General features: G+C 45.7%; 1 protein-coding gene across 16 annotated transcripts in view; it reads left to right on the top strand.

Moving 5' to 3' along the window:
• LOC118972992 (uncharacterized) overlaps positions 1-23,516 on the top strand; it is an 81,754-nt gene that overhangs the window by 40,789 nt on the left and 17,449 nt on the right. For 4 of the 16 annotated variants that reach the window (XR_005062172.2, XR_005062167.2, XR_012126758.1 and 1 more), the window contains 2 exons: positions 16,197-16,456; positions 18,091-23,516. The exon at positions 18,091-23,516 is cut by the window's right edge and continues 341 nt beyond it. The exons of 4 other annotated variants lie outside the window; for them this stretch is intronic. Coding sequence is in view for 3 of the 12 variants with exons in the window: in XM_037021512.2 (XP_036877407.1) it covers positions 9,906-10,023 (118 nt within the window). In the remaining 9 variants the exon portion in view is untranslated. Of the gene's footprint in view, positions 1-9,905; positions 10,052-11,131; positions 11,577-16,196; positions 16,457-18,090 lie in introns of those variants that run through there. 8 more of the 16 variants (XR_005062170.2, XR_005062168.2, XR_012126761.1 and 5 more) reach the window with 3 other exon arrangements.

Below are 23,516 nucleotides of genomic sequence, written 5' to 3'. Positions count from 1 at the left end.
CTGTTTGTTACCGTCTCCCGTTCCTCGATGGAATGGGGAGAGAACTGCTGCATGATTTGGCAAAGTGAGGCGGATTGCTTTTGATTGTGGAATAAATTGACATGAACTTGGAAACCACCCTGCTACAGCACGAAAACTCTCCATTTATTCCTCCCGCCTGTGCTCTGCCGTCTTCAAGTTCTGGCCTCACATTACAGTCCTGAGTGCAAAGAGCTCACCTGCCCTCCCTAGAGAGAGTCATCCTCTCAAACACTGATGCATGGTGGGGAGAGGAACCTGTTTTCAATAATTACTGTTCGATTGTTCTCTCAGTATGACTCTTTACCTGAAAACCTCTAGCTAATTTGTTGCCCTCAAATGAAATTCCACGGAAGGCATCTATCCCCAAGTGAGGGGTAGGAGAGGGCAGGGTGACCAGAGCTGGCCCGGTGGTGCTGTCGGCTCTTCAGTGTGCCAGGAAGATGCAGGAGTGTGAAACCACACCTTGTCCAGGAGGCAGCCAGCAAGATGAGGGGACAGGCAGCAAAAGATGATGGCTCCTCAGCCCTCCCCTTGGGGGTGTGAACTTGAAGCCCCTGAGAAATGGACAGAAACCTGGAAACCCCCTGGTGATTTTGACCAAACTGGCATGGTTGGTTCTCATTTTCATATGAGGGTCGGCCTTGACTTCTGACACACGGGAGTGAGGAGCAGTGAGTGAGGCTCAGATTGAAGCTCAGAGAGAAACACCTATTCAACCCAAATATCAGGCAAACCATGATGTTTGCCAGAGGAAACTTCATGGGCAAGCTGCCCTCTGTGTCTTGGTTTTTCTATACCAAAACTGGTCTGATGCTTTTTGCCTCCTATTTAATAGGGTATCTGTGGATGAAAGAATAGAAGAACTTTCAACATTACGGTCATGTTTACCCCCATAAAAGCAGAAGGGGAGAACTGGGTGGTTAGCTGGGTGATTTATAACTAAATAAAGGCCAGTGGTTTTTAAAGCAAAGATACTCAGAAATTTAAATGCTGAGACAAAGCATACCTAGATAATTCAGGCAAGGGATTTGTGGAGGGAGTGTTCTCTATGAAAACCTTAGAGGGATGAAGAGGCAGGAGGCAGCAGGGGAAGAAGCCAGGCAAACACACGGGTCCAGCTGCAGTCTGTCCTCACCCCATGGGGTCATCTGTAGTGTGAATGGCACTAAGAGCTGTCCCATCTTGACTCAGGGGTTCTGCACTTCTGTATTCCTGTTTAGTGTGCCATTGGTTGGGGACACCTCCTGAAGGCAGGTACTACAAGTGAGGTGACTCCCAATGGTTGAGGACAATTCTAAGGAGATGCATACCTGTTACCACCCAGCAATCGTGGCAACCTGAGATAAGCCCCACAGCCATACAGGTAGGCCTGGCAGGGCCACCGCCAGCAACTACTATACATGGGCACAACTACCCAGTGAAATCTCATTCTAGCATTTTTCTCATACACCATTTTCAGTGAGGTGAGATCTGCACTCCAGGTCATGAATACAAAAAAACAAAAAATAAAAAACAGCAAAACAAAACAACCAGATTTCCGTGCTCCAGTAAGCTCTTGACCATCTCAGGCGATAAACCTGCTAACTAATAATGGGTCAGCTGGGAAGGACAGCTGGTGTCTTGCAGCACACATCTTAGGAAAGGAAAGGGTCAAGTTGAGAGGGGCATTCTTACTTTGACCCTATGACATGCACTATCTCACTTAAGTAGCTGCTGTCAGAATCAATGACAAATAAGTGTAAAGCATTTTACTCTGTGTCTGGCACATAGTAACCACTCAATAAATGTTAGTTTGTTACTATTATCATTTTCCTAAATGGTGAGGTCAAACCAATCAGCTGGAGTTTTTTTTTAATGAAAACTCTGATATGCTAATCATTGTGGGGTAGAGAGGCTTTGACTCCCCTACTAAGTGGGATGATAAAAATGTACTTGATTTTGCTGGGACAGTGACAACATATAAATTTTCTTTAATGCCAGCTCCAGTGGAACAGTGGTGAGCACTGCTGTTAGGAAGGATCTGAGGCCTACTCCTGGCCTAGGGTGACATAGTTCGCTGGTTAATTAGTCTTGTTGGCCATGCATGCCAAAGGGGAGGTGGGGGCACCGAAATCCATGGCATCCTTGTTCTTTGCAACAATCAGAATCCATGGCTTGTATTAATCATGAAAGTCCAAGTAAGCAGATTATAAGACCTGCTTAGCTTTTGAAGTAGCAAATGCCAGGCTTGGGGCCCTTCTGCTTTGCAGAGGTGAGGTGGGGAAGGACTCCCCAGCATATCCAGATGTAAGGATTCTTCTCAGCTGTGCCTGGGTGCAAGAACTAAAAGGAGAAAGAAGGAGGAGAAAAAGCCCTCCATGGCTTGCGGCATCTACCATAACCAAAAACATTAGTACACAGAATGTGTTTGTGCATATAAATATGGAAGTAACTTCAGCTAAATAATAAAAACGCAAGCATCTCAATAGACAGATGGTCAAAGGCTAGGACTTCTTAGATCAAATCCAATGGCAAAAAATGAAAAGCTGCCTAATTTCACCTGTTGGATGAATTATGTGAACTAAAATGGCAACATAAGCTCCCAACTGGCAGAACTTTTGAATCCGACCACTGGGAGAATATGGGAACCGAGTGGGCAGTACACATCCTACAGAGTCTTAGGAAAGCAAATTGGCAGCATCTGCTGTGACTGAAAAGGTGCTGTCTTCTGCCCATCTTGCATTTCTACCTCTGGGTGTGTACACCAGAAAACTTTGCTCCAGAAATCACATGGAAGGATACTTATGGACGGAAGGTAGCATGGTGTAGCAATAATGAAGGCCACCTTTAACCAAACTGTGCATCGCTGGGGAAATGGGTAAACAGAGCATGAACAGACTTCAGACAGATAGCTTGCCTCTGAGAGGCAGAGAAATATACAGGTTATATTTATGCAGGGAAGAACAAGGATGGCAAAACCAACCACTCCCCGTGTCCAACTAAAGCCATATACTTCCTATTTAAATGCAAGAGAAATATCTGGAAGGCTCTACACTCATAGGTAATTATGACAATATATGGGGGGATTTGAATGGGGAGGGTCAAAGAGGATTTCAGTTTTATTTGTAACGTTTAAGTTTTTATAATAAGAGCGTGTTCGCATATTCCTTGAGTAATTAAGTTAATTTTAAAAGAGTCCTGCCTCCTGGGCTGTATAGTATAGGAGGGGGACAAGATGAAGTTAGCTGGACAGATATACTGGGTGTCCCTATACCCGCAGTGGCCTTGGGACCCCTTCCTCTTGGTGTTCACTGAGCACAGTCATTACTGAGCTCCTTATGAAGCTGATTGCTCAGGAAGGGCAGTCTGCAGCTTTCATGTGGGATATTGATTGAAATCATGTTCAGAGACCAAGATATAAGCTGGGCAGCTGCCCGTTGCCCAGGCAGGGAACAGAATGCCCACATTGCTCATGCTGTGAAGACTCCTGGGCAGGTTCCTGCTATCTCTGCACTTTGGAGCAGGCTGGAAGCAGCAGTCTGTCCTGGACTTCTTGCTACGTGAACATGGCACTGGACGATGAGTCCCTTCATTTCAATATCTCCATGAAATCAAAAGTGGGTGGCCAATTATTGTTCAGAGGGGTTTCTCCCATGACCTCTGGGACTTTCCAGATTCTAAAAACACTTTAGGCAGAGGGACATCCCACAAATCCCTTGGATGCTGCTTCCGTTGTGTGGAATGCTCAGACCTTTCTAGTCTTCCTCACCCACCATTGCTGCCCTAAAAATGTCAGTCCATCACCCCTGGGTGCCACAGGATCTCACTCTCCAGGCCAGGCCTCCTCCCCGCTGAACAGTCCTCTCTTCAGCCTCTCTGCCAGGCCCAGCCCTGTGCCAGCTCCTGGGGAAAGCCTGCTCTCTGACTCCCGCACATGCTTCGTGTTATTTTCACTGGTGAGAAACCTTCTCTCCCTTTTCAAGGCCAACACAAGAGGTCTTAGGATGGCCAGCACCATTCGTGTGGGGGAGCTGGCACAGTCCTGGCCTGGTCCTGGGGGCGCTCAGGCTGGAGGTGGGGAAATGTGCAGCAGTAAGCGCCCTGATCTCTGTGTCCTTCTGTGCCCTCTCTTGTGCCCACTGTCTCTCCTCAGTGCCCACGACCATCATGGGGCTGGACGAGCCCCAGAACAGGCTTTCCTGCCACAAGCTGTGCTCCCTTCCTCTTTTTCTCTGCTCAGCCAAGAGATGTGTTTCCAGGGAGATGTGCTACTCTAGAGTGCCCTTGATCATCAGTGTTAATTACTAAATACTTACCAACAGCACAGGATGCAGAGCACATCAAGACAAACTCTGATATATACATGTTTAAGTTCCATGCTGTCAGGAAACGGGGTTGGAGGTGGTAAGGTCTTTGGATTCAGGAGCTCTAGGCCAGGGGAGGATGCTCTGTGGTCCAGGCAGCAGCAGGCGCTCAGAGTCAGCGTGGCTGGACTCAGTTTTTGGCTCAGCCACCTACAATCTTGAGGTGACTGAGTGGATGTCCCAAGCAGCTGCACCTAGGTTGAACCCAGCTTTCTATGTCCTCCCGTGTGTCATGGGTGTAGAATCTTGTCTGTTTGTCCATCTCTGGGGCTGTCTGAGGGTAGGGTGGAGTCATGCAGCAGAAAGGGCTTTTCCTTTTTTCCTCTGCAGCCCCCAACCCAAGCTCATTTGTCAAATCACCCATCAGCAGAGATTTATTGAGAACCCGCCATGTGCCAGGGATTATTCTAGACTTGAGTGATGCAGAAAAGCACACAATCTAGCTTTCCAGTAGTTTCCAGTCTAATAGGAGGGGATAGAAATAGAAATCCAAGAGCACAGTGTAGAGGTGTCATTTGGGGCAGAGCGGAAAGGCACTCTGGGATCACCACGGTCATTTAGCTCAGGGGAAAGGCTCCTTAGCTGACCCCATCCCCATCAGAGCGCACAGCATGTACAAGAAGACAGAAGCGTGAGGGAGCCTGGTGCCTTCCTCCTCAAGAAGGTGCCTTTCAAAGAAGCTGATGTCTCCTATGGAAGAGAAGTTTAAGGAATATCTGTGAGGTGTAGCAGGCAAGGTAGGTGCCCCACCTGCCTTGTATCTACACTACCATAGATACTCATGTGAATGGTGTCTAAGCTCCTCCAGCGACAGAAGTCTGCCTAGCCTGCAGGTGAGGGAGCCCAGGATTCCAGGGAGGTAACACTGTGTAGCATCCCTCACCTGATAACTGCTTCCTTCCCTGCTGTGGGGACCAGCCTGTGGCCCGTTCTGCACAGTGTCCCAGTAAGTCTCTGGGTTTGAGTTCCACTTGCTCACAGCTGTAACCCGCTCACTGACACCTTCTGCATTACCATCCTTCCCTTCCCTGTCTTCATCTTCATTTCCAGCTCCTCCACTGGTGTTTTCTGGGATTACCCCCCAGATGAGTATTTACCTAGTGTTTTTGCCTAGGGGTTGGCTTCTGGAAAAACCTATCCTGAGACAAGCCACATCATTAAAAACCTCTTTTTGCCCCAGTTCACCACTTGCATGTTTCAGTGGGCTGTCCCACTCAGGAGAAGTTTCTACCATACCTGCTGATGGGTCAGTGGGTAAATGCCAATCTCCTTCCAGCATGGTAGGCCCTCCCCCTCCCTTGCCTTCTCTCCCCATCACACCCACACCCCTTGTTTACCAAATGTTCAATTTTGGTTATGTTACTATAAAAATCAAGCAGCTGGCAATTCCAGCTTGATTAGCAGGTCTCCAGTTTTGATTAGTAAATTACTGTAGTAATCAAGGTTAATTCTCATTGCAGTGCTCAGCAATAGATTTTATATTTTGCAGGGAAATGGTTTTCCTGCCTGGGATGGAGAACATGTCATTAAAAGAAACCAAAGATAGGAAAGGGGGGAAGTGAATCCTAGCAGTATTGAGAATGGGCTCCTGTAAGGCTTCTCTCTCTCTGTTCTACCTTCAAATGGGTCCTTTCCTGGGATCAAGAAGCCCAGACAAGGCCTCCTGAGAAATACCAGTTCTGAGCCTCAGGGCTTTCTAAGTGGCTTTGAGAAACCAGGAGACTACTTCTTGCTGGAACCAAAACCCCAGCAGGCCACGGGTCAGTGCTCAAGGTGGCTTTGGGCTGATGGATGTCTAAACAGCTCAGGGGAATGTGAAGAAAGGCAGGCTTCTCTATCTGACTGGTTGGGGGCAGCCTGTCCACTCCTGACCTTGGGGGCAGGCCACTCTTTCCAGGGAATGACTAGCCTCTGTGAAAGGATGGAGTCAGGAGTCTAAGAGACATTTAGGCTCAGAGAAAGCTCTTGGTGAAAGCTTGCAGCTGAATTTAGCTTCTGACTTTCACCTGGGCCCAGTGTTTGGACCCTGGGCACACTGGAATTGAGGTGTCCTACCCCACAGATCAAAACATATGACAAAAGAGAGAGGAGGCTGGCCCAAGCCCACCCAGGAACTCTGTGAGCTCATTCCCCAATCTGTAGCTCCCTGTCCTGTGATCACGAAATGTCAGCAGATGCTTTGCCACGAGTAGGTGACAGTTGATTTCAGTTTCTCTTTTGGGGGTGGATCTTGTCAATCTGTAGATTCACTCAAAACTCTGATAGCAGGAAAGATGCACCACAGTTAAGGTTAGTTGGATGGCTCAGATGTGACACGACCCTGTCCTAGCTCCTGAGTGGGAAGGCAATTCATAGCCTTCTCCACCTTCCAGCCCACCCTCCAGACAGCCACTCACCCGCAGTCCATGAGCGTCTGCCGCACATGCAGCTGCTCTTAGCTCTACCTGGATATAAAGAGGACACAAGTCATCCTGCAGGCCCAGCCCCTCATTCTCTCCTCCAGACAGCAGGAAGTGGTGTATGTCCTGCTATAGGTTCTGGGCTGGGAGATCTTTCCTCAGGACCACTAGATAGGGGGAAATTAAAGCCTAGATCTTACCCTTGACTTGGCCATCCTGTATCCTGAGGGTCTTGAGAAGGGACTCCCGACTCTCCTTCCCATATGCCCTTCCCATTTTCTGAAGTCCCCAAAGTTTCTGAGCACCTTTACAAAGTTGGGGTGGGGTGAGATGGTGCTTTGGAGCAGCAGGGGCGGGAGCCAGCACTCCTGTTTGGGGTATGTTTGACGGGACTGAATTCTCAGTGTCCCTGTGGGACCACACTCCCATGAGCAGATGTCTGCTCTGGGGGAAGGCCAAGATGTCCCAAAGCCTCATTTCAATGTATTCCATTAGGCAAAAGGTAAAAAAAGTTTCCCCAACTAAAAAATCTAGGTGCCCTAAGACCCCTCAGAACTCCCAGAAAAGAGCTCTCAAATCCTCATCTCTGTGTATTTTGTGACCACATAAACCCATCTACCCTTAAAATTTCTTTCTGTCACCAAAGGTCTGATGTGCTGTTTTGGAGCAGTATCAATAAGGCCCCATAAAAACAGAGAACCCTGGGGAAAGAAACTATCTAGAAATAAACTGAAACTCTGCCAGGATTCCTTGACTAAGCGCAATTTAGTTTTCACACTTGTTTGGGTGGGGGAGGAGTTAGGAGTCTGGGGGAAAGTGCAACTTGGAAAGGAGATTCCGAGTTCACTCTCACTGTATCTGAGTGTTAGCTGGACTCAAACCCCACCCAGTCTTGTCTAGTTTGGTCCATCACTGGCTGGTTACATGATCTTGGGCTTACTTCCTTGTTCCCTTGTGCCCCCATTTCTCCATCTGTAAAATGGGCATTGTAACAGTAATTAAGTTAGAGGGCTGTGTTAGTATAAATGAGATGATACATAGAAGAGACTTAACTTTTACAGTCCATTGAGGTTGTTTTGCAAATGACATCGCTCCCACAGGGCAGCCCCAATGTACAATCCTGAGCTTGCTGCATGTTTGCTGATAAGCTGTTAGCCAGACAAGTAATGTGGTTGTGTCCAGAGTCAGTGTGGGAAAGCACGGACCCTGGAAGGTCTGACTCACTGTGGCATGGATGGAACAATTTATTGTAAGGCCTTTGATTTTGATATATTGGCTTAGAAGAGAAGTTCCTCTTCATGCTAAGTGAGTGCTTTTTTACTTGTTGCACTCAGGACATGTCCCTTATGTTCCCATTGTACCTATAATTCAGTTAAAACACTTCGGCCCCCTCAGTACCAAAACGACAGTTAATCCAGGTGTGTTTATAAACATCTTTGTCCGGCCTTGCCAGCGGTCATCACAATGTCTGGGTCTCCAGGGGTCCCTCACCTCTGCGTTTGTTGGTTTGCCCCTTTCCTCCCTCCCATGCCTCTTTAGTTTGGCCTAAACCACCAGTGGGATGAAAAGGAGAAGGAAAGCGAATTGCTCTGGGGAAGAAGATACTCAGGGGAGATGCAGGACCCAGCGGCTGCACCCTTCTCTGTGGGCTGTTAGACATTAGGGAAAAATAGCTATACTTAAAGAGTGTTTTCCCAGACTGAATTTTATAAATTTGCTTAGTATCATGCAGATTTTCCTTTGTAGTTTTTTGTCAACAGAGAAAAGCACCATCACAGTGGCGCCATGTTGACGTTGCTAACCATGTCGTCCTGCAGTAGGTTGGTTGAATCAGAGCCCAGGAACAATGGCTTTTGGGGTTGTCCTGTCAGTGACTGCAGTTGATGCCATTTTGCCAAACAAAATTATAAGCAAAATGAATGTTTTGGGTCAGAGTGCGACAAAGAATATATAGCCACATTTCCTCCAATAAATCTGCCCTCTTCTGCCCAGACAAGACATACAACCAATAATGATTGACATTTTCACCACTAAATTATTCTATGTCTGCTTCTGGAAGAAATGTCTCCATTCCAAAATTAGCTGACCATCAACATAACATAAAATAACTTGAACATGGTGTCATTTCACAAAGATATTGATTCATGGAGAACTTCCTGGATTAATAACTGGTTTCCCATAAAAGGAGTAGTCGCTATGTCTTTGGTAGACAGAAAAAATACACACTTTAGAACAATGTACATTGGTACATTTAAGGCTGATTGCTGAGCTCAAATAAACAGAACCGTTTTCAGAGGCAACACTGCACATGAAGAGAGAGGTGACACAATGCAACTTACAAATGGATCCAGTGGTGATGGAAAGCTAATAAAAAAAGACAACTATATATTTATTTGGGGCATTTGATTTTACTCTATTGGATTACACAAAGCTCTAATTTTTCACTGCAGTCAATCTGTATAAAAGTCCGACTGATTGAAGCATATATTTAATTCCCAAATGCCTTTTCTTTCAACGTCTACTTCTTCAGACTTGGACAATCTTTGGTGTCCTGAGTAGCAAACAGGTTTGGCTTATGTTGGAGCAACCAGACCCGAGGAGATATTTAAAGGCAATAGGTGATTTACTTAGTTCCTAATGACAGCCAATCCACTCTTTCCTCCTTGAGGACTGGTTTTGCCAATAGGCTTAGAAAATATATTTCTTTGCGTTTTTTTTTAAGTGTGCTTTCTTCAATGAATTTCTGTGGTAATAAAGTAATTGAAATTAACCTTCCTAGTTACATCTAACAACTATCCCATGACATTTAGAGCAAAATTCAAATGCCTAATCATAGGCTCAGCATGATTTGACTTAGCTTGCTTTTCTAAACTCATTTTTTTCCACCCTGTTGCCATTCTCAGGGTTGGTGTTGTTTGTCCTTTGAATAGGTCATGCCCATGTGCACCCTCACCCTTCCTCCAGTTCTTCAAATCACCTCATCCTTCTTTTCCTTGGATCTCTGCTCTTCAGCGATGCCTTCCCTGACCATTCAGTGTTCTAGGAAAATATCTGACTCCTCATTATCCCATATCAATGTGATCTCTTCCCAGTGGAATATAAGCTCCTTGGAGAAAGGCAGGGTTCTTGTTTATTTTTTTAGGTCATTCGTTGGCTCAGTCCCCATTGCCCAGCACAATGGTGGAACACAGAAGGCACTCAACGACCGAATGGATACATTTCTGGGAGGAAGATTCAGAAATGCAAAGTTTTCATGTTGACTCGGTTCCAACTTCCTGTCATGCCGTAGTAAGATAATTATCTTCTTTGTATCTCAGTTTTTCTTCCTTTAAATAATAACAGTGGTGTTCATTTGCTGCCCAGAAATGGTTGCATGGATTAATTTATTATAAAATAAAACAAAACAATTTATTCATCTATTTGCTCTTAAGGTACTTTTCTGGATTATTCACAACAGGATTGAGAGGTAGGAGTTTATTAATACAGAAAACCAACTAACTATATTTGTGAGGCCTCATCTTATCTAAGGATTAAAGTCTATTCAGCTTGTAAGGCATCCCTCTGGAAATGGCCATATAAGCTTTCAGGACTCCAACAACTCGTTTTCCAATTTATCTTCTAATGTTGAAACAGATCACTGTTTCTGCAGTTGAACGCTAGATTAAGTAGTTGTATTAAAAATGAATATTATAAAGCACTAGAATCACACACCATGAGATGGCCACCCAAGGAGAGACATGTGGGAATAAGACCCAGAAGGGGCTGCAGATTCATGGTTCAATTTTATGCTTATTTTTGGGCAAAAGCTGTTTGAGTGAGCCAGCAGGTAGAGTGCGCCCACCATTTAAACCACTGTTTTACTCTCTCTGGCTGCATGATGTTCCCCAAAAGGGTATGCATTTGCATTAATGCAACAGTGGTAATACCCCCTATAGCTTCAGGCTGCTCCAGAATATCTGTATCTTGATTTATCATTTCTCTGGAGAGGGGTGCAGACAGCTGAGGGACTTTCAGATCCCTGGGAGGACTTGCTAGCTGTGGTCCCATCTGGAGGCAGTGGAGGGACTGCTCACTTGGGTACCTCGCTCCAGGGTTTGGCAAGGTCTCAGAGATCCAGGGACAGTCTCAAATTCCCTCTCTCTGCCAATGCTGAGAAAGCCTCACCCATCTGCCTCATGGGTTATCAAACCTGAAATAGCTAAGGCAGCAGTTCAGGAGGATTTAAAGTCTTTTCTAATTAGCAGAACCTAGAAATAATATTTCAGAATGGGTACCAAAGAGCCCTGTTGTCACTGACTTTGAATCCTCGAAATGTGAAATCAAGTAGTATTCATCGAGCAGTCACTGATTCCTGGTCCTACCTTGCAGGTCCAAAGCATCTGTGGGTGTCTCTGCAGACAAAAGGCCTGGAATTGACACCTTTGGCTACCACTGGCTTTGCATGTTATAATAGACATTACCGTTGTCTATCTTGAGACAATGATCAAAGTGTGGCAAATGAAGATTTTTTTTTTACAAAGACTGGCTACCTGCTAAGCCTCGTTTGCAATTGGCAAAGTGGACAATTGTTTTAATCCAGCACATATTTACAGGAGAATGAGTGAAGGGGAGAGGAGGAGATGGCCCCAGGAAGGAGGAAGCCTCAAGAGGATAATAGTCACACCCCACTGGCTGTCTCAGGAGCCACCTCTCCAATTTTTTCGATCCTTGCTTCTTTGTTTGTCCCCACCCCCCACCCCCACAGCGATTTTGCCGTTTCCATTCCATCCTTCCTGAAGATAATAGACGCCATGGGCGGGATCCATGAATAAAAGTCGTTATTTATCGATGCCGGTTTTGGGGAACATTTTTCCTTCTGATTCATGAACCACTTTTCTACATTCGAAAAGCAGTTCATAAATCGTTCAGCGCCGGCAGAAATTAATAATAATGAATCCATTTACATAAAATAGTCTCATCCTGCCAGGTGCTGATAATATTGGAAGCTAGAACCTCACTGGGAGGCTGGATAGCATGTGTGCGTGTTTTCCAACACATCAGACCTCAGGCCTTCTATTTGTGAGTTAAACCAAACTTTAATTATTTAGTGTCCAGTTCTGATCATTGGGAAATGCTACTTGAAAAAATGGAAAAGATGAAAATAGAAGACTTCATTGTCTTAAGAAGACAGTCTTACACTGTGTAAGAGTTTATATCCAGTCAAATTTATGCTTGAGCCTTTCTGAAAAATGTACTAATCTATAGAATCGTTAATTCCTAGGAGGGACCATCACCATTTGTTTGCATACATACACACACACTCACATAAGCATGAACATACACAGAGCTCCTGGAGCAATAAAGTGAATGCAAAGTCAGAGGGCTGATTTATCATAAACTATGTTTTCCAGAGCACATGCCAAGAAGCACAAATTCTAATGGCTATTAGTAGGTCTTCTTTTGAAAAAGAGTACTGGGATCAAATGAGCTGACACAGCACCCAGTTAAGACAAACTACGGTGAACTTGCCTCCAACAGAGTACCGCTCAACACAAAGTATCTGAAGAGTTGGGCAGAACTTCTATTTTGTTTTGTTGGAGTTTTTCCCACTCAGAGACAGAGGGTCAAGTTCTACTCCCCAGCAATCAGAATAGTATTATCACTGGCCTGTACATGGCTTCTTTCCTGAGCTGTATATTTATTCTACTTTACCTCCTCACATTATTCCTATTCCTATTGGAACCTTGAATTTTTTTATATATGCATTTTTCTTTTGTTTGCATGTATTTTAAACTTCTGTAACTGATATTGTGTTATTTATCTCATTCTGTATCTTTCCCGTTTCACAGAGCACCATGATTTTCTCATGCACCATGGTGCCGTGTAAACACACTCTGACACTTCTGGTCCTATCCAGTGCCTCATTATGCCCATCCATTCTTCCAGGAGAGGGTAGCCAGGCTGCAGTGTTGCAAGGAACACCCTTTGGGATAAAAGTGAGGGTTTCTTTGGGACATATGTCCAGCAGCAGAATTGCTGGGTCAAATGCACATGTATTAAATTTGACCGGGTGGTACCAGATGCTTCCAGGGTGGCTGCTTCAGTCCACACTTCCACCAGCAGTGATGAGAGCCCCCTATGCCCGCCAACATGTGGCATTATCCAGCTGTCTGTTTTGCCATTCTAAAAGGTGTGAAGTGCTATCTTGTTTTAATGGCATGTTTCTAATTACTAATAAATGTGAGTATCTCTTTATGTGCTTATTAATTAGCAGTCTTAATCTCTTCTGTAAATTGACTATTTATAGTTTTTGCACATTTTTTTTTTCCTTCCTGGGTTGGCTGTCCTCTTGTTGATTTAGAGGAATGCCTTGTGAGTTTGGGACATCACAAACTTCTCCTCCCATTCTATCATTTTCTATTAACTGTTCGTAGTGTCTTCAGAAGGTCTCCTCTTCTTATAGTTCTTTGGTAGGAAAACTTCTAAGATGGCTCCAGTGATACCTGCTTCCTGATATTCACACCGTGATGTAAGCTCCTCCCTTTGAGTATAGGCTGAATCTAGACATTCACTTCACATGCAAAGATGATGAGATATCACTCCATGATTGAATTATAAGAGGTCATGACTTTTAGCAGACTCTGCTGAAGGAAGCGGCCATGTTGGAGGCCCCACAAAGCAAGGGGCTCAGAATGGCCTCCAGCCAACAGTCAATCTGGCACTGAGGCCCTCAGTCCAATAGTCTCTGGAAAACTGAATTCTGCCAACACTCACAGGAGCTTGGAAGCAGGTTCTTCCTCAGTTGAACCTTGAGATACTGCAGCTCTGGCAGTCACCTTGAGTGCACCCTGGGACCCTGAAGAAGAACCAGCTAGGGCACGCCCAGATCTCTGACTCATGGAAACAAAAATGCATGTTGTCTGAAGCCATTAAATTCTGGACTAATTTGTTACTCAGCAACAGATAACTCACACCAGCTCTGCAGTTGTAATTTTGATATTTAAGTCCTTAATCTGTCTGCATTTTACTCTTATTTGTGGGTTGTGTGGAGAGTATAGATCAGGTAAAGTCACCGCTACCTGAGGCTGCTGAGTTGAACAGGACCACAGGTGTTTTTGGTTCCAGAGAGAGAATGTGACAGATGGATGTGGCATCTCATTAGCTCCCGCTTCATTCATGTTGTTTCTTTCAGTTGTCATTGAGAAACCCATAAACCCCAATGAAAAGACCCACAACTTCTAATATGACTATTACAAGCACTGTGTTTATTGACCTTTGCTATCTGATTTGCATGCATCATCTCCTTGAATCCTCAAAATTGCCATGTGAGGTAGGTAAAAAGATGTGTTCTAGGGTCAACCAGAAAGGTGAAGTGGCAGTAACTATAAATCACTTAAATCAATTAATCGTCAATTAAAAAGACTGTGGACAAAATTGAGAGACAAATGGCAAATTGAGAAAAGATAATTTGTAATACCTTTGACCATAAAGGGGTTATAGCTAGGTCATACAAAAATTACCAGCCAATACGGAAGAAAGAAACAACCCAAAAAGGAGACAAAAGATGTAAAACAAGCACTCTACAAAATTCACAAAATCAAAAATGTTAAAAAAAATACAAAGGGATGCTCAGAGTAATCAGAGAAAATGCCAATTCAAACAATGAGGAGATGTACCTAATATCTGTTGGATTTTATGTCTATCAGATTGACATAAATTACAGAAGTGGATGATGCTAACTACTGGCAGGATATGTGGGTACCGGAACTCTCATACTGAGCTAGTTGGGGTAGAGACCGATGCAAGCATTCTGATTCTGGAAGGCAGTCCGGCAGAGGTGAGTCGACATGACAGTCTGCCTACTGTCTAACCAGGCAATTCTGCTCCTTCGTACACTCCTAGAAATTCTCACACAGATCCACAGAACGACCTGAGCTGACGTGTTCACTGCACACTTGCCTGTGGTGACAGGGGGTTGGAAGCAACCTGGGTATCCACGGGTGGAGGGAGGTGTCATCTGATGGGTGCCCACCTTGGGGTATCATGCAGTAGAGGCTGTAGGCTACATGATTACATGGCAAGAAGCACGGGCATAAAAGCACAGAGTGAAAACAGTAAGAAACCAAATAAGATAACTAATGCACCATTTGCACAAATTAAACAATACTTGCACAAGAAACATCCAATTACAGTTTGAAAAAACATAAAAGGGGAATGGGAGTGGAGTGGGTAAAGAATAGAAATGGAGGGAAGCAGCCGGAGGAAGTGCAGATTTGGGGACGGTATTTGTATGACTTCATGTGAGAGATCTGATTTGAATTTGCTTAAAGGCTGACAGGGAAGAGACAGTAAAGGGAAAGAACAAAGAATTAGAGGACGGAGAGGTGAAGAATGGAGAGAAAGCCTGAAAGCATGGAGGGAATGAAATCCCAGGCACAGGTGAAGGTGTTGCTCTAGATGGGTAGAGGGGCAGTTCTACTACAAGGGGAGAGAGGAAGAAAAGATGAACAGATTTAACTCTGGAGATGATGGGGTGGCAGGAAATTGAAGAAGCTTTCTCTCTTTTCATGACCTCTGTATTTCCATAAAACATGTTGCAATATCACCTTGTGAAGGTAAATAAATGGATGGCATGGCCAAGAGTTTGAAGAGTGTAGGGAAGGTTGAAAAGAGCTGGGAAAGGGCTGGCGGGCAGCCACAGGGCCTAGTGCGGTGGTGCCCATTATGGGAGCACAACAGGTGGACTGGGGATGCTTCTGAGCTAGTTCTGAAGGTCAGGAGAGCTGCAAGACAAAGAGGGGAGTGAGTTCAGGGATGTGGGAGAGTGAGTGAAGGAATGGGCCCTGGATTGGAACGAAGGGAAGGGACATGGAGACTAGAAGAAAGTAGAGGACTGAATGGTTTGATAAACTGATGAGGCTAAGAACACAAGCACTGGGTCCACTGGGCAAAAGCCAGAGGAAGAGGCAGTCATGTTTGTGGCCTGGACTGTGGGCATTTCACAATGTCCAAGTGGAGCAGTTCTGGGAGGGAGGGGCCGGTGTTTGGCTAGGGAGAGGGCTGTGTTTGGGGAGGGAAGGAACAGAGAGGTGAAGTTGCTCAAGATGGCGGCAAGATTTGTGTTAGAGAGGAGATCTTTTGGCTCTCTCCAAACCTTCGACACTTGGGGATGGAGATCACCAATACCCCAAAGAAAAATGGGAACAAGATGACAAAGGAGAAAGACGAATACCTCTTCACAAGGTCACATGCACACTTCCCTACACCCCTGGCCTTAACCCTCAGCTCTGAAAGCCAGAGCCTCCCAGTAAAGGAGTTGTCACAGTAGAAATGCTCAGAGAAAGAAATAGGGGGTAGTTCTAAGCTAAGTAGTTTCAAAGCAGCAGAGACAGTTGCTTGAAAGAAAAAGTTTTTGAGATGCCAAAGCATATAGTGTTTGCCATAATTATTTCAGGAGAATGAAGACGAATCATTGCAGACATGATGAGGTGAGAAGGGTGAGGAGAACCACATGTTAGGTCTGCGGTGTCAGCAGGGCGGGCCGCAGAGCCTCCCTCGCAGCGGTGCCGGGGGAAGCAGAGGAACAAGGCCATCCTCCTGCCCTGTGCCCAGCAGGACTGACCGTGCACGGAGCTGCAGCAGCTGCCCTCAGCTCTGGCTGGTGAAGGACGGTGATGGCAGCTGCCAGCCTCACGACTGCTGATCATCCTGCAGGTGAGCGGTCTCTGTTCCCCAGGGCTGGGTTCAAGGTTAGGTTGACCTCTCTACCAGGGACAACTGCACCATTGATAACATAGGCCACTCCTAAACTTCACACCCTGTGAGATGGACAAGGGCCTTGTATTCCTGGGGACAAAGGTGAACAGTGGAAGGAAGGAGGGCTAATACTCCAAATACTCAACAACCTTTACTGCACAAGAGCAAAATGGGAGCAAGTCACTAGAACCTGCCAATCATGGGCCTTAGAGTTGTAGGGTTGTGGGAAGCCCTGGGGTCTGAGGGCAGCCTGGGATGGCCAGGGTGGTAGAGGACGTTCAGTGGTTTGGACACTAGCTCTTTGTCACCTGGGACAAAAATATTGAAATATTTGGACCACAGATGCAGCTGTGCTTGTGCATTTTGGCCCTTCGGGGGAGCCCCTGAGCACTACACCTCTGGATAGAACAGGGGTGGAGCATATTCTTGCTTGTCGTACAAATGAGACAGTCAAGTAACAGCATCAGGTCATGAGAGAGCAGCTCAGACCTGCAGAGCACAGGCAGGAATGACAGGGCTGGGGGACACATCTGGACACAGTTATCAAGAAAACAGCCTGACCCAAAGGAAGAACTCTGGATGGAAGCTAAAACACTGCAGACCTGGGAGCTGAAGTTACCTGCATGCTGAGGAAGGTCTTCACAAGTCCCCCGAGTGACAGCAGTTGTGTGCACCCAGCTGCTCATCTCCACGTAGATCCACATGGTGAGAACAAGTCTGGCCCCAGCCAGAGTCCGTCTGGGGTGAGGGATCCCCTGCTTAGAGATCATTGTTCCCCAAGTGAGAGACCTGTCAGATACTTTCTGTGGCTGCTGTGCAGGTCGGCACCAAATGTAGATTTGTGACTTGGGGTAATAACTATGATTTGAGGCACAGGCCACTTAGGTTGAGTCTGGGGCCCCACCAGGTGAAGGAGCCATGATTCCAGGAAAACGTCTGGGCACCTTCTGTGGTTGGGGAGGGAGCCTTCTCTGAGTGAGGGACCAGATCAGACACAGAGATGCATCTGTTTGTGCTCATTCTGAGATGACAGGGACATATCGATCCTATGGTTCACTGGCTCACAAAGGGCTGGGAGCAACAATCAAGGCAATGAGCACACAAGCTGATCACACTGCAATCACCATGATTAGGGGAGTGGAGTCCGAAGCATTTGGCCAGTCATGGAGGCAGGAGACTGGGGGGCGAGGGGAAGCAGGGCACATGCCAAACACAATCTGGTCCTCAGGCATTAGGAACATTCCTGAATCCACATTGCTTCATGCCAGGATGCTGAGACCCTGCGGGACCGTTACCCCCTGGCCCTTCTATGTCTGTCTGCTCTGAGCACTCCTTTGGAAATGATGGGGAATTTGCATTTATCAGAAAATTGCTTACTTACTTTAATCAGCTATTTTTAAGGTTTTATTTTAGCTAGATAATGAATAAGACTAAATTGATGTCAGGCATAAAGTAATTTTAACCAATACCTTCAAAATTCTATAATATCAAATATTGGAAAATTATATGTAGGGTAATCTAAATAATGAGATATTAAAATTTCTTGGATCCCAGGAACTCCTCTATTCATTTTGTTCCTCTCTCTCTTTCAGCCTCACTGTGGGAGGCTCCACTGCTGACATCTTTATATATGATGTTCTCATTTCAAAATGCCACTGAACCTTCAAATGAACACTTGCGTATGATCCTGGAATACAAAAATACTTAAATCAAGATTTTTATGTTTTGGTGCAGTCAGCCAGAATGCACAAGAGAAGTGGAAAGGCTTAGCTCTGGCCTTTACCCCAAGAAAGCAGGAAAGGTCCTTCTAAGGAAGAGGCCACTCATGAGAGAGGCATGCAGCCAGCAAGGGATGTCGGGACATCCGGAGACCCTGCAAGATGGAGCAGGAAGAGCACCTTCCTGCCTGGAATCCAGAGAAAATGCAAATTCCAAGTCACGAGAGGAAAGGCCTTATCTAAGTACCACAAAAATGCTCCAAGAGAAGGGAATACAGTCAAGTGATGCTCTGCCCATCATGGGTGGCTTCCTTTCTCTGCAGAGAGGCTTGGGTGGCACCCAGGGTCCTGAGCTGGTGGTACTGAGCAAGGTCAGCATGAAGACCTGGCGGGTCCTTGGCCACTACCTGCTAGTTTTCTCATGGTCCTAGTCTCACTGTAAAGGGAGAGAATGGACAATTTGTATGTGGGTGAGGGAGTGTGTAGGGAAACCACACACGTGCGTTGGTCACCCACTGTGCCAAAACTGGGCTAGACGCTTGGCTGACATGACTGAGCATGATTTTACAGTGAGCTACATGTTTGCTATTATCATACATTTTTAGGGATGAGGAAATAGAAGCTTAGAGGGTAGTGTAGCCAGCTTGCCACAGCCATACATATGGGGAGTGGCAAAAGCCAGAACGTGAACCCAGATCCACCTGATTGAAACCACACCCTCAAGAGGGTCCCCAGAGATGAGGGAAGATCTTTGGGATGAGGGACTGGGTCACAGATCTAATCCAGAGGGTGGCCTCTGAATGTTTAGTAGTGGTTACATTTTGCCCAAATTGGTCAAATGTTTTAAAAGTTTAAAATTGTAAGAAACACTTGGTGGAAAACTGGTGTGGAGAAAGCCCTTGGTTTATTTTGGTTTTGTTGGGGAAGCTCTAGATCTCCCCATTCTCAGGATCACTCAGGCCAGTGACCGGCCAGCCTTCCCCAGAAACACACAGACCTCAGGCGGCGAGGAAGCAGGAGGCAAGGCTGCTGGGAATTTCCAGACCAGAAGCAGCATGGAGAATGGTCCCACTGGCTGAAAAAGTCACATGGCATGTCAGTCACTTTAGGCTATGTTTTGTTTATTTGGATCAGGGACAAGAATTTAACCTTCAAATTTAACCTTCAATTAAACCTTAAACCTTCTATTTAAACTTCAAAACTCAGCTCAGATTATCACCTCCAAGAAATCCTCCCCAGATGCCAAGAAATAGGCTTCAAAGCCGTGTGTGGACCCTGGGCCTAAACTACACTTGAGTTCTGTAGCACTGTATGGTTATAGTATATCATGTGCCCCCATGAGACAGCAAGCTTTGTGAGAGCAGGGACCAAAGCAGACACCACGGCTGTGGAAGAATTGCAGAGATAAAGTGACTGAACACATGAAATGTGCAGGAGGAAGGAAAAGCAGGCTGCATCTGGGACCAGCCATCCGAAGACAGTTGCCCATCCAGACTGCTGGCCCCCCACGTGCTCCAAAGCCAAGTGAGTGGCTGGCAAAGGGGCCTCCTTGGAATCCTTATCTGGATTGGTGTGTGGGGCTGGTCAACTAGGGGGCAAGGCTGCTCAGCTCAAGCAGTCCTTTGCCTGGGGTTCTCTGTTTGTCTAGCCCACCGGGAGTTTCTTTCCTGAAAAAAGCTTTTAAAGCAGCAGCAAAAGCTGCCATCCTGAAGGATGTGCACAGTGACCTCACTCCCACCTGGCTGATCCGTGACCGTGGACTGGAGTGTTGGTGCCACATGGCTGGGCTTGGAAAGATCTTGTTCTCTTCTCAAATCCTTCCAAGGCTCATGAGAGGGAAAGGGAAAGTGAGATGAGGCACAGAGGCTGAAGAAGGAAAGGAAGAGACAGAGGGACAGAGATGGCAGAAGAGAGAGCTGACTGGACAGCTAAGGAGAATCACCTGCAGGAAGGGAAGGTGCGGGCTTCACCTGAACTTGGTGTAGGAAACCGAAGTCCAGCAACCACTGTCACAAGCGGGCCCTGTCTTGTCCAGCTCCATTTTCTCACCTATAGAAAAATCGTAAAAAGTATTTTACTCTTTTGTCTAATACTCAGTTCCCCTGAGGAATATTTTTGTTTTGCTTTGTTTTGTTGTTTTTTTTAAAAGGAAAAATGTTCACAGAAGGTTATAAAACACATATAATTTACTCACGGTAATTGCCCACATGTTATTTATGTGCCGTGCTGGCAGTGAAACAGAGAAGAACGACTTGATCAATGCATTAGTCTAATCACAGGGTTCCTGCTCTTAATTTCTTTTGTTGGTAATTTCCATACTCGGGCAGCAATGCGTAGAATTATCTCGATTTACAGATCTTGGGACCCTGGGGAAAATCTCTTTGGAGCCATTTCTGTCTCCTGGGGAATCTGATATTTATTCAATACTGAGTTTGAAAGTCCTATAATATGTATTCAGCAACGCCAAATAACTCCGTAGAAATTTAGTGGGTCTCCATGACATTTTCTCCTTTTTAATTGGAAATTTGTGGGGGCTAAGAAATAGATCACAGAACACGATTAAGAACAACTTTCGGTCAATGGGAAGTCATGACTTGGCAGACTTGGTATTTGTCAGGAGAGAAATACACACAAACCAACACATGCTGCTTCTTTCTTTCTAAAGTTATGAAAATCCTTTGCTTTGCCCAGCTGGTAACACAATACTCTGAGGCAAAGTACTTGTGGTAAGCCTATTGGAAGCTGTGGGAGAAGCGCCCTGTAACTTCAGTTAGCTTGGTACCCCTGTAACTTCTTGACAGGAGAGGCAGCGCACGTCAGCCGGGCCACTGACAGGCCTTCTCACCTCACAGTTGCCAAGGAATGGGGAGGAGGGGACGAGCATAACTTCTGTCCCCAGGGTCTGCACCTTGGTTTGTTCCAGTGCCTACAGGCCCAGGTTGCAATCCTTCAAACTGCCAAGCAGGTGTGGAAAACCGCAGTCCTTCTGCTGAACAAAGCCCTTCAGAGGGGCCCGTGGACAGGTGAGGCCTCCTTACCTGACACAATATCACAGGCGGTCCAGTCTCTGAACCTCAAAGGAAATGCCAGTGGGACCAGAGAGAAGATGGGTGGGCAGCCTGGAAGGTCTGGGAATTCAGGCCAGTAGTCAAGACCAACATTCTCATGCCACCAGCGCTCACCCAGTGATGATAATAACTGTCTCTGTTGGTCCTGGCACTTCATGGTTAGCATCTTGTATGATCTCAACAACCTCAGGGGTAGATGATATTAATATTTTCATTTTAGAGACAAGGAAACAAGTCTGAGAGGTTAAGGCACACTGAGAGAGAGAGGGTTTAAATCCAGATTCTGATTCCACAAATGCATTTCATACCTTAGCAGGCCTGTTGTCACTTGTTAGAAACAACCAGCAAAACAGCTGACCTCTCTTGGGCAGTAGGATGACCATCTGCCCTGGTTTGCGGGGGACTGTGAGGTTTCCAGGGCATGAGACTTGCAATTCTAAAACTGGGAACATCTGGACAAACTGGGACAAGTTGGTTTCCTGATCTGGAAGTAAAACTAAAATGTAAGCTATTATAGGAGTGTTAATACCCCAAAAAGTAAGGAAAAAATAGCAAACCAGTGATTCAGGATGGGATGCATTCTTCTAGTGAGTTTCGTTTGGCCTGCATAGTGTTCCTAAGTCATTAAATGGGATATGTTTGAAATTCAGGAGATTCCATATGATAACTTAGATCCTAGAAAATGAAAAATCAGGTCTCAGAGGGCTGCAGTCCCTGCAAGGCTGATGGCAGTGCCTGCTCTGTGTGACACTTACTTTACTAGTTCCTGTCCAGCCGACCTCCCTCATCAGACCTCCTGCTTGGCTCTTTTAGACACTTGAGTTTGAGGTAGAGAGTTTGGCATAGGGAGTGTTACCGCACGGCAACCAGGAAGCAAATCCCAATTGGTCCCCAAAATATTTCATCTATTTTTAAGTTCTTTCTCTCTAGGCCTTAGTTTCCTTTCCAGGTTGAATATTCCAGGGCCCCACGCAAAACAGAGCAAGTTTTTAAGACAGAATTCCAAACAACTTTCAAACCTTCATGAGGTTTGCATGGTCCTAATTACAGTTTACCGTGAGAGCTTTTGAGGACTGGGGCTGGGGAAGAGCCTTCTGAATCGCCATGAAAATGAGTATGTTCATGCAAGGGTTATTGTTTAAAACTGCATCAACATATAGCTGACAATTAGGTAGGATCTCAAGCTTGGAAATCATGTGTGTGCATATATTATTTCATTTCCTGTTCACACCAATTGTGTGTGCACGGGACAATGTTATTTTCATTTGAGGGATGAAGCCCAGAGAGGGTAAACTGCTCTAGCCCAGCACTTTCAACTCAGAGTCTCATTCTTTTCTCCCCATCATGTGGTAGATCTTTATTAACCAGAATGTCCAATTAACCAGAATATGCCTTTGTCTTGAAAATCATTCCAGACTGATTTTCTTTATAGGAAATTCCCATGGAGCTCCAGCCTTTTTCTGCACCTCTTTTTATTAGCCATATGTTTGTCTGCAGCCCAGTGAGGCCCACATTTCAGGGCCTGCACTGCAGATCTTATTACTATGGGCCAGGCAGGTTGTGGGTGCAGGCCTGCAACTGCTGCACCTCCCTGGTGGACAGGCAGCCTCAGTAACTCCCTTTGAAGCTCAGTCGCTCAGAAGCTTGACAGAGACAACAACCCAGGTGAACCCTATTCTTCATGACCAAGTCAGGAAACCTTCCGGATGTTCTTGCTGTTCACCCTGACCTTCGGTCTTACCCTTCTGGCTGAACGAGACAAACAGCTCCTCTCTGCTTAGCTGTGTGCAGCTTAACGAATGCGTATGAAGACCATATAAATAATTCACATCACTCAAGAGGTGGTGAGCAGAACAAGTCCCTTCTGGTTACATTTATTTAAAGATAAGGTGAAACTAAGTGAGTGATGGCCCAGTTACAAAGGCCAGGGTCCAAAGGGGATTGGGACACTCTAAGTTACACCACTAGAGTGATTTGTGCAGAATTATGTCAACTTTGAGATCCTGGCACCTTGGGGGAAAAGGAAATGTATTATCTCAAAGAAAAGTGATACACGATGACTATGAGCTAATTCTACAGAATTCAGTTTGGCTCTGGCAGGAACAAAATTTCTGTTTCAATCTAAAAGGACCTTTGAATTAGCAACCTTGCAAATGTTATCTTCACTTGGAAATGTCCTTTAGGGACTCATCAGAAACATGCCCCAGCTTCCTGGTGTGGGTCCTCCAGGTC

The sequence above is a fragment of the Manis javanica genome, chromosome 17 (genome assembly GCF_040802235.1).
Source record: "Manis javanica isolate MJ-LG chromosome 17, MJ_LKY, whole genome shotgun sequence".
In the NCBI taxonomy this organism is placed as follows: domain Eukaryota; kingdom Metazoa; phylum Chordata; class Mammalia; order Pholidota; family Manidae; genus Manis; species Manis javanica.
The sequence above is the reverse complement of the archived record's forward strand: the minus strand, read 5'-3'. Positions and strand labels throughout refer to the sequence as shown.